Source organism: Rutidosis leptorrhynchoides, chromosome 1 (assembly GCF_046630445.1).
Source record: "Rutidosis leptorrhynchoides isolate AG116_Rl617_1_P2 chromosome 1, CSIRO_AGI_Rlap_v1, whole genome shotgun sequence".
NCBI classification, from domain to species: Eukaryota; Viridiplantae; Streptophyta; class Magnoliopsida; order Asterales; family Asteraceae; genus Rutidosis; species Rutidosis leptorrhynchoides.
This window is the reverse complement of record NC_092333.1, coordinates 369,500,479-369,511,553: the sequence shown is the minus strand read 5'-3', so window position 1 is coordinate 369,511,553 and position 11,075 is coordinate 369,500,479. Positions and strand designations below refer to the sequence as shown.

General features: G+C 39.4%; 1 protein-coding gene across 1 annotated transcript; it reads right to left on the bottom strand.

Moving 5' to 3' along the window:
• Positions 1–8,778: 8,778 nt before the first annotated feature.
• LOC139900448 (uncharacterized) lies at positions 8,779–9,255 on the bottom strand. Its single transcript, XM_071883222.1, has one exon. It carries the CDS (start codon positions 9,253–9,255, stop codon positions 8,779–8,781), a length of 477 nt encoding a protein of 158 aa, XP_071739323.1.
• Positions 9,256–11,075: the final 1,820 nt, after the last annotated feature.

Here is an 11,075-nt window from a genome sequence, read left to right as displayed (position 1 = left end):
CAAAGCTCAAAAGTTAGTGTTAGTCATCACAATAAGCACCAAACACCTTTACAATCAATCCTTGTTTCATGTTAAATCACTTTCAGAAACAATAACCAAGTAAACCAATAACTCTTGTGGAAACTTTTCAAAAACAACTCTCAACCAAACCACATTATCCATTAAAACAAATAACTCATAACCTTAATCATCAAACAACACAACCAAAACATGACCAACATGATTACTTATAACTCTTTTAAATTCCAAAAATCCAATCAACTTCATCATGTTAGCAACTTTTAACAAATTCAACAACCATTAAACAAAAGCTTCATCTCAATACAAAATCATATACTTAATCATCACTAGCATGGCATATCACATAATTGGAACAATAAAGCAAAAATTCATTCAAAACAAATTGACCCGCCCATATGGACACTACCCCACACTAGTTCAAAAACACATGAACAATTCAAAGAACAACACACCTTCAAGCAATTAACCCCTTTTTACTTACAAAATTCGGACTCAAAACCCTACAAACCCTAAGTTCATGTTAAACTTCCAAAAATACCAACTTTATCATGAAATCAAAGCATATAAACATAATCTAACAAAAACCCATGACTAATTGAATCATATAACCCAAATTAAAGCAACCCCACACTAATTCATCATGATAATTAAGAATTAAACAAGCAATTAACATATAATAAGATGAAATTAGTAAAGAAAAGAACAAATTCGGACCTTCTTAGGTGCCATTCTTGCAAGATTAAGGTTACTTGAAACAAGGAATCAAACTTTGTAGAATTAGGGTTTTGAAAGATCAAAGGATTTGTAGGTGTTTAAGAGATGTAAGAATGAAAATAATTGAAGTAAAAGGGTATAAAAACAGCTGGTATCCCGTTTCTAATATATGTGGTTGAGAAAATTCGGGTGTGATTTTAATTAATAAGCAAAATAGCTGGCCGACACCAGGTGGCGCGGCGCTCCAGGAGATCGCGCGGAGCGCAGGGATTTCGCGCGGCGCTCCAAAGTCTCGCGCGGCGCGCAGAATAACTAAAAATTGATGCCGAGCTGTTTTCAAAAACTGGTACTTCAGATATACTCAAGTGGCGCGGCGCGCCCCTTATTGGAGCGGCGCTCCATGTACTGTAACTTCAAAAATTCGTTCTTTAAAGCCTCTAAACCCAGTTTTCTCGCCATAAAACAACCAAACCAACCCCAATAACAATCTAATCATGATCATGTTGCACATATTATGAAACAAGCACAAAAATTTACAAACTCTACAACAATGTGAACCTTATTTAACGAGTCGTTCACTCGACTCGTCCCCAACTTCAAGTGGCGTTGGGATCGGGTTCAACGTGAACCTCGTCATCAATCACTAACGGACCATCAACATACTTCTTCACACGATGTCCGTTAACCTTAAAGGTGATACCATTCGCATTTTTCAACTCGACCGTACCGTATGGGAACACCTTAACAACCTCAAATGGTCCCGTCCACCGGGACTTGAGTTTTCCCGGTAAAAGCTTTAATCTAGAGTTAAACAAAAGCACTCGGTCGCCTTCGTTAAACTCCTTTGGACCCTTTAACTTCCTATCATGCCATTGCTTGGTCTTTTCTTTATAAATCAATGAATTCTCGTACGCATCAAGGCGTAATTCACCAAGCTCGTTCAATTGCCCCGCCCTTAGGCGTCCGGCTTCCTTCAAATCTAAATTGCACTTTTTAAGTGCCCACATAGCTTTATGCTCAATCTCCAACGGGAGATGGCACGCTTTCCCATAAACCAACCGATAAGGAGTGGTACAAATTGGCGTTTTGAAGGCGGTTCTAAACGCCCACAAAGCTTCATCGAGCTTATTTGCCCACTCCTTCGGATTCGAACCCACAGTTTTCTCAAGAATACTTTTAAGAGCTCGATTTGTATTCTCAACTTGTCCGCTCGTTTGGGGATGGTATGAAGTAGAAACTTTATGGAGAACTCCATATCGCTTCAATACCTTCTCCATTTGGGCGTTACAAAAATGAGTACCCCTATCACTAATTAAAGCTTTAGGAGTTCCAAATCGAGAGAATAAACGCTTAAGGAACGAAATCACAACTCGTGCATCATTTGTGGGTAAAGCTTGCGCTTCAGCCCATTTAGACACGTAGTCGATGGCAACGAGTATGTAACTATAATTCTGAGATTTCGGAAATGGCCCCATAAAGTCAATTCCCCAAACGTCAAATACTTCGCAAACTTGGATGCTTTGTTGAGGCATCTCATCACGTTTGGTGACTTTACCGGCCCTTTGGCATGAATCACAAGACTTACAAACCAAGTGGGCATCTTTGAAGATTGTCGGCCAATAAAAGCCGGCATCATAGACTTTATGCCCCGTAATTTGGGGTCCAAAATGCCCACCGGTAGGCCCACTATGGCACTCGGTCAAAATACGCAGACACTCATCACCGGAAACGCACCGGCGGATAACTCCATCGGGACAACAACGAAAAAGATAGGGATCCTCCCAGAAATAGTACTTAAGGTCACTGAAGAATTTCTTCCTCTTTTGATGTGACCACCCTTTTTCTAAGAATTTCCCAACTAGATAATTAGCAATGTCCACATACCACGGCTCATCAACCTTATCCACCTTCATGAGATATTCGCCAGGAAAATCATCATGAATGGTCGTCTCATCGAGAACCTCACGGGAGGGGTTCTCAAGACGTGAAAGGTGATCGGCCGCCAAGTTTTCAGCACCCTTTTTATCCCGGATCTCCACATCAAATTCTTGTAAAAACAAGATCCATCTAAGAAGTCGTGGTTTTGCATCCGGTTTAGCAAAAAGGTACTTTAGAGCAGAATGGTCCGTAAAGACAATAGTCTTAGATAAGACTAAGTAGGACCGGAACTTATCAAACGAAAAGACCACCGCAAGGAGCTCTTTTTCAGTGGTAGTATAATTTAATTGCGCTCCTTGCAAGGTCTTGCTTGCATAGTAGATGGGTCGGAAATGCTTCTCGACCCTTTGACCCAAAACTGAGCCAACAGCGAAATCAGATGCATCGCACATAAGCTCGAACGGAAGGGACCAATTCGGAGCAATTATGATTGGCGCATTGATGAGTTTCTCCTTCAAAAGCTCGAATGCCTTTTGGCACTCGTCGGAGAAGTTCCATGGGGTGTCCTTTTCAAGGAGTTTATTCATCGGGTTGGCAATCTTAGAAAAATCTTTAATGAATCGCCGGTAAAAACCGGCGTGCCCGAGAAAACTCCTAACACCCTTAACATCGGTGGGAGGTGGAAGGTTCTTAATAGCGGTAACCTTTGCGGGATCCACCTCTATACCGTTTTTAGAAATCTTGTGCCCGAGAACGATGCCCCCTTGAACCATGAAATGGCACTTCTCCCAGTTGAGCACAAGATTAGATTTTTCGCACCTGACCAACATCCGTTCTAAATTAAGAAGGCATGAATCGAAAGTGTCACCGAAGACCGAGAAGTCATCCATGAACACCTCCATGCAATCTTCTATCATGTCATGGAATATGGCCATCATGCACCTTTGAAAAGTGGCCGGAGCATTGCAAAGGCCAAAGGGCATGCGTCGATAAGAGAACGTGCCATACGGGCACGTAAAAGTAGTCTTCTCTTGGTCCTCGGGCAAGATAAGAATTTGAAAATAGCCCGAGAAACCATCGAGAAAGCAATAGAAGCTGTTTCCCGCCAACCTCTCTAGCATTTGATCCATGAAAGGTAGCGGGAAGTGGTCTTTACGTGTGGCGTCGTTCAACTTACGGTAGTCGATACAAACACGCCACCCCGTGACAGTCCGGGTGGAAATTAACTCATTTTTATCATTGGTGGTAACAGTCATACCACCTTTCTTAGGTACACAGTGTACCGGGCTAATCCATGGACTGTCAGAAATCGGGTAAATCAGACCAGCATCAAGGAGCTTTATGATCTCTTTCTTCACGACATCTTGCATGTGCGGGTTCAACCTCCTTTGGCGTTGCACCACGGGTTTGGAGTTATCCTCCATTAGGATCCTGTGGGTGCAATAGGAGGGACTAATACCCTTAATGTCGTGAATCTTCCATGCAATGGCCGGTTTATGGGCCTTTAGCATGGTAATAAGCTCATTTTTCTGACCTGCTGAAAGAGAAGAAGAAATAATTACCGGAAGCTTAGATTCCTCATGCAAGTAAGCGTATTCCAAATGATCTGGAAGTGGCTTCAATTCAAGCTCGGGAGGTTCTTCAATTGAAGACTTGCTCCGGTAATTTGAATCACGTTCGAGTTCTTTGAACTCCTCTTCAGTCGGCTCATAGCCGTTTTCCATCAAGGTGGTTAAAAGATCCACCTCCTCAACCTGCACATCCTCATCAATCTCAACCAATGAGCATTCTCCTGAACCCTGTAACTCTGGGAATTCCTGCAAAAACTCAGACTGGACATTCACAGTGTTAAGAAAATAACATGTATCATCAGTGTAGCCAAGGTATTTCAAAGCATGGTCGATTGAGAATGTTGCACTCAAATCATCTATCCTAAGGGTCAACTTTTGGCCATAAACATCAATCATACACCTAGCAGTATTCAAAAACGGCCGACCCAAAATAAGTGGAATCCTTTCATCCACTTCCATATCTAAAACCACGAAATCCGCCGGAAAAACTAACGACCCGGTCTTAACTAGCATATTCTCTATGATTCCACGAGGGAATTTAATAGAGCGGTCGGCTAGCTGCACAGCCATACGCGTGGGTTTTAACTCCCCGGGGTCTAGCTTTAAGTAAATAGAATAAGGCATTAAATTAATGCTAGCCCCCAAATCCGCCAAAGCCCTCATACAGTCCAAATTACCAAGTAAACAAGGAATGGTAAAACTTCCAGGATCTTCAAGCTTCTCGGGAAGCTTGTTTGCAACAACCGCTGAGCATGCGGCATTCAACCTGACTGAAGACACGTTCTTCAGCTTCTGCCTGTTAGTCAGCAAATCCTTAAGAAACCTCGCATACTTAGGCATACCTGCAATAACATCAATAAAAGGCATATTTATGTTAACTTTTTTAATCAAGTCCATGAACTTGGACTTTTCGGCCTCTAGCTTCTCCAAACGCTGTTTCCTCGGGAATGGGAGCGGTGGTTGATACTCTCTAACTACCGGTTTAGCAGCAACAGTAACCGGTTCCTTAACAACTTTTTCAGCCACCTGTTCCGGCTCCTTTTCCCTTTCCGGTTCACTTTCAACAACCGGCTCACTATCATTAACTAACGGTACCCTCAAATCATACTCGTCGGGCTTCCTCGGTGGATAATATGCTAAACCACTTCGGGTGGTGATAGCATTAACATGCCCGTTTTTCGGGTTAGTATCCGTCTTGCTAGGTAACTCTCCCGGTTTCCTCTCACTACTCTTATTAGCAAGTTGACCAATCTGCTGTTCAAGATTATGAATAGCTGCTTGTTGATTTCGAAACATTTGGTCATTCTTTTCATTATTCTGAGTAACGGTAGTGACAAGTTGAGTCTGAGATATCACTAACTTCTCGATCATAGCCTCAAGGTTGGACTTTTTCTCTTCGACCTGTGGTTTCTGAAAATAACCGGGAGCTTGCTGCTGAAAACCTCCACTAGAACCCGGTTGGAACCTCGAACCCTGATTACCTTGCGGATTATAAGGATTATTGAAATTCCTATTAAACTGAGCACGTCCCTGAAACTGATTGTTATTCTGCTGACTAATATAGTTGACCTCTTCTTTCTGATTCATAGTCAAACCCGCATCACAATCTTTGCCCAGATGCAAACCTCCACAGTATTCACAACCAACCTTCATACCATGAATATCCTTGTTCATCTTCTCCAAATTCCTACCAAACGAATCCAACTTAGCACTGAAAGACCCAAAATCATCATAAGCACCTGTACCTGTAGTCTCTGTTCTCTTAACTGAAGCTGAAGGGTAAGATTCATGATCCTGATGCCACTCATGAGAATAAGCAGCTTGCTTTTCAATGATCTCTAACGCCTCTTCTTCAGTCTTATCCATTAACGTACCACCTGCAGCTTGATCAATACTCTGACGCGTAGGAATATCACAACCTTTGTAGAAAATCTGAACCTTCTGTAAATCATTCAACCCGTGTTGCGGGCACGAGCGTAACAAAGTAGCAAAACGGTCCCAAGCATCAAACAATGTCTCACTGCTCTTTTGTCTAAATTAAGAAATATCTGCTTGAAGTCGAGCAGCTCGAGATGCAGGGAAAAACTTCGACAAAAACTTATCCTCCAAAGTCTCCCAAGATCTAATCGTACCCTCAGGTTTCTTGTCTAACCATCTCTTGGCTTCTCCCTTAAGAGTCCAAGGGAAAAGTCTAGTCTTAATAGAAGTATCGGCAACCTCATGTAGCTTAAACAAGTTACAAACATCATTAAAATTACGAAGATGCTCGTTAGCATCCTCGGTATCTTTGCCATAGAATCGGCAATCAGAAGAAATCAAATTCAGGATCGGCCCTGTAATTTGAAAAGGCTGAGTAATATTCGGCTGAGTAATCGAATTGCCTTGGCCTCCTCGGGTGGCCTTCAACTTTTCTGCCATAGTCTGAGGACGGGGTGCTTCTCCTTCGGCCATTTCTTCAGTTTCTGTAGTATCAGACGAAGCGTAAGAGTCTTCTTCGTTAAAAATTTCAGGTGGTGTCTCGGGCACCACAGTCTCAGAAGTACTACCCAAATTAACGTAAGTATCACCCGATAAAACTGATGAATCCACTGTTAACTTTTGCTTCTGACTTAAAGCTTTAAACAACTCTCTTTCAGGCTCGTCAAATGGTTTAACAATTGGAGAATCTGAAGAACGCGTATGTTGCATGCACTACCTGTAACTGCAAGAACACAGCTAACAAACCGATTAAACGCACCGACTCAATTAGAATTAAAATAAAATAAACAGTTAAAATTAACTAAAAACAAACTTAATTTTCAAACTTAATTTTCAACACAACTGTCCCCGGCAGCGGCGCCAAAAACTTGATGTGTGAAATCTAGTATATAAATTTATCACTGGAAATATGCCTGGTTTAAAGATTACTACACACTAACGGGCAGTGTACCCGATCGTGCAATAGTATAAAAATGGTAATTTCAAGATCGTTCCAAGGACAGTATTAACGTGAGAATTAAGTTTGTAAATAAAAGTAAACTAAGTTAAACTATGAAAATCGAAAGTACGAGATAGTTTGTTTTGCGGCTATTTAACGATTAGCCAAATCAAGATAGCTTTGAAAATAAAAGACAATATTTTTGGTTTTTAAGTTTAAATAAAGGAAATGCAGACTCGACAGAAAAATAAAGATATTTGAATTCAATGGATAAAAGAATGTTCGCCCAGATATCCTATTCGCAGTGTTGGATGATTTGTTATTAAGCACTAGTTCTATTAATCAATGCACGCAATTACAGAGTCGGTTCACCCAGAGTTCTCTTTTAGCAAACACATCAAACTAGGACTTATTGGCTTAGGGTTCCCTTTCACCAAAAACCATCATTCATTTGTGACTTAGTAACTAGCTAATTATAAGATTAAGATTCAATTGGTTACGCGTTCGCTCCACACAATTCACCCCTATTTTGGTTAATTACGTTACACGGTTTACCCCCTTGGTCCAGTAAGCACCCAATCGGTTAAGACAAATCAATTGGAAATTAGATCACTAAATTGAAACAGGGTTCCCTTTGTTCAAACAAGTTTCACTAATCAACCTAGTAACAATAATTAACACCCACAAGAATGGTTCTTTAATCAAAACTCATAATTAATCATGCATCAATCAATAAAACATTAAAGTATCATCCAAACACTTGCAAATATTCAATCTAGACAAACATTAAAGGTTTAGCCTACAATCATGGCTGAAATCAAAATAACAATCAAAAACATAGAGAAATTCATTGTTGATAACAAAAGAATAAACCTAATCAAAGATTGAAATCTGAAAGATACACGAATAGAGACTTGATTCCAGAATGATTGGTACCATAGAATGACCTTGAAGATCTCCAAAAATCACCTAAGTTCGTCAAAAAGTGGCTGGAATTCGTCTGGATACGATTATGATAAATTAGGGTATAATTCGGGCTTTTATAGGAGAAGATTTCTGAACCCGGATACATCCCCGCACGGCGCGCCATAAGACCCGCGCGGCGCGCCGATTGTCTGGAAACTCACATTTTGTTTTCTGATATGCTCGAACTGTTTTTATAGTTAAATGGCGCGGCGCGCGCCTATTTGGAGCGGCGCTCCATTATCAGATTACTGAAACGAGCTGAAAATCATCATACTAACACCAAAACTCGAACCGAATCAAACCTTTTCACTTGTAAACATCGAAACACATCCAAAACCATCAAATAACATCAAATTTAACCTTCTTGGTCTTGGAACTCAAACTTTCACAACTTTAACCAAAATAACTCCAAATCGTATCCAAAAGGACCAAAATGTACCCGATATCGCTAAGGAAAATGCATATGAAATACACGATATCATATATATTCATACATATCTATTTACACATAATTGTTCGTGAATCGTCGAGAACAGTCGATGGGTAAATGAATACATGAACACAGTTCAAAGTTTTTGAGATTTCAACATTACAGACTTTTCTTATCGTGTCAGAAACATATAAAGATCAAGTTTAAATTTGGTCAGAAATTTCCGGGTTGTCACACACGTGTTCTCATAACAATCTTTCCCCTTATAACGATTCTTGTCCTCAAGAATCATTAGACAAGATATCAAAATCTGGAAATTGAACAGCAATATCCTCCCAAGGCTTCCATGTTGCATCGTCGATTATACCATTGACCCACTGGATTAAACCATAAACCGCAACTCGATTGTTGTGTTTTACCATCTTGCGTGCTAATATTTTGAGAGGAGTGTCAGCAATAATGTCATCATTGTTAAAGTGAGGTAACGTGCCCATAATTGGTGTTGTGTTGCCATAGTGTCGTTTAATTTGTGAAACATGAAAGACCGGATGGACTTGTGATGTGGCAGGCAATTTGAGCTTATATGCAACTTGACCAACTCTAGCTTCAATTGCAAAAGGGCCGTAGTATTTTGGTGATAGTTTGTGTTGTTTCCCTCCTAGTAGTATAACTTGGCGGTGGGGTTGTAATTTGACGTATACCCAATCTCCACTGTTAAATTCCCAATCCGTATGATGCCTATCCGCAAAATGTGTCATTTTATCTTGTGCGCGTTGGAGATGGAATTTTAAAATATTGATAGCCTCTTGTCTAGCAACCAAAGTTCGGTCGACAGTCTCCAGACTACTTTCACCGGGAGTATACAAAATTGCATTAGAGGTGATTGGTCATATACCACCTCATAGGGTGTAGTGAAAATCAATGTGTGATAGTTCATATTATATCAATACTCGGCCAACGATAACCACCTAACCCAATCCTTTGGTTTATCACTTGTCATGCAACGTAAATAACATTCCAACCCCTTGTTAACAATCTCAGTTTAACCATCGGTTTGAGGGTGGTAAGCCGTGGATAGATACAACTCAACCTTCAACATCCTGAATAATTCTTTTCAAAACAAACTTATGAAAATTTTGTTACGATCACTTACAATGGTTTTACACAATCCGTGTAGTTTGTAAATGTTGTAAAGGAAAACACGTACCACTTGGAAAGCCGTAAATGGATGAGCAAGTGGAATAAAATGGCTATACTTGCTCAATCGGTCTACCACTACGAATATGACCGTCTTGCCCTCATACTATGGTAACGCCTCAATGAAATCCATTGATATTTCTGAATAAATACGATTAGGAATGGGTAGCGGTTGTAGTAGTCCCGGGTAACTACTTAAGTCGGGTTTACTCCTTTGGCACACAACACACTGCCGTATGTACATTTTAACTTGTGTTATTAATTTTCTCCAATAATAACAAGTCGTTATTCAGACGACCCGTCCTAATCCATAAGGACGAATACAATAACATATGGTTACATTGCGAGGTAGTTGACCTCTATATGATACATTTTACAAACATTGCATTCGTTTTTAAAAGACAACTTTCATTACATCGAAAGTTGACAGGCATGCATACCATTTCATAATATCCAAACTATAAATGACCTAATCTGTCATTTACTTAATAATAATATTTATTGAACTCAACAATTTGAATGCAACATCTTTTGAAATATGCCATGAATGACTCCAAGTAATATCTTTAAAATGAGCATATGCACAGCGGAAGATTTCTTTAATACCTGAGAATAAACATGCTTTCAAGTGTAAACCAAAAGGTTGGTGAGTTCATTAGTTTATCATAATCATTCATTTTCATCATTTTAATAGACCACAAGATTTCCATATATTTAATTGTACACGTAACCCGAGTACAAAAAATAATACGCGTAACCCGCGAATTAAAAATCATTCATATGGTGAACGCTTGATAACCGAACTAACAGGATCCATATAGAATGTCCCCATCATTTTAGGACTCTCATCGGATATGATAATCGAAGTACTAAAGCATTCGTAACCCGAATAGGATTTTTCGAGGTCCATAGATCTATTTTTAGGATTCGCGTCAATTGGTGGCAATTATAATAAACACCAATTCTTAGGCTACCAAGCTAAAAAGGGGCATATTCGATTCGATAATCTAACCATAGAATGTAGTTTCGATTAATTGTGTCTATTTCGTAAAACAATTATAAAAGCAGTGCATGTATTCTCAGTCCCAAAAATATATATTTCAAAAGCATTTAAAAAGAGGACAAATGAAACTCACCATACTGTATTTCGTAGTAAAAATACATATGATGGCATTGACAAATGCAAGGTTGGCCTCGGATTCATGAACCTATATCATTCATATATATATTAAAACATATACTTGTAATCGAACAAATATATATATTATTATTAGTGATGTAATTTATATATTTAATAATTTATAAGTTTCATTATTTATTTATATATTTTCATTTTATATATATAAATGTTAATATAGTTAAGTTATGTGTACTAAATATA

What these genes read in the sequence shown, in the direction of transcription:
- LOC139900448 (XM_071883222.1), bottom strand. Translation starts at nt 9,255, where the DNA reads ATGACACATTTTGCGGATAGGCATCATACGGATTGGGAATTTAACAGT.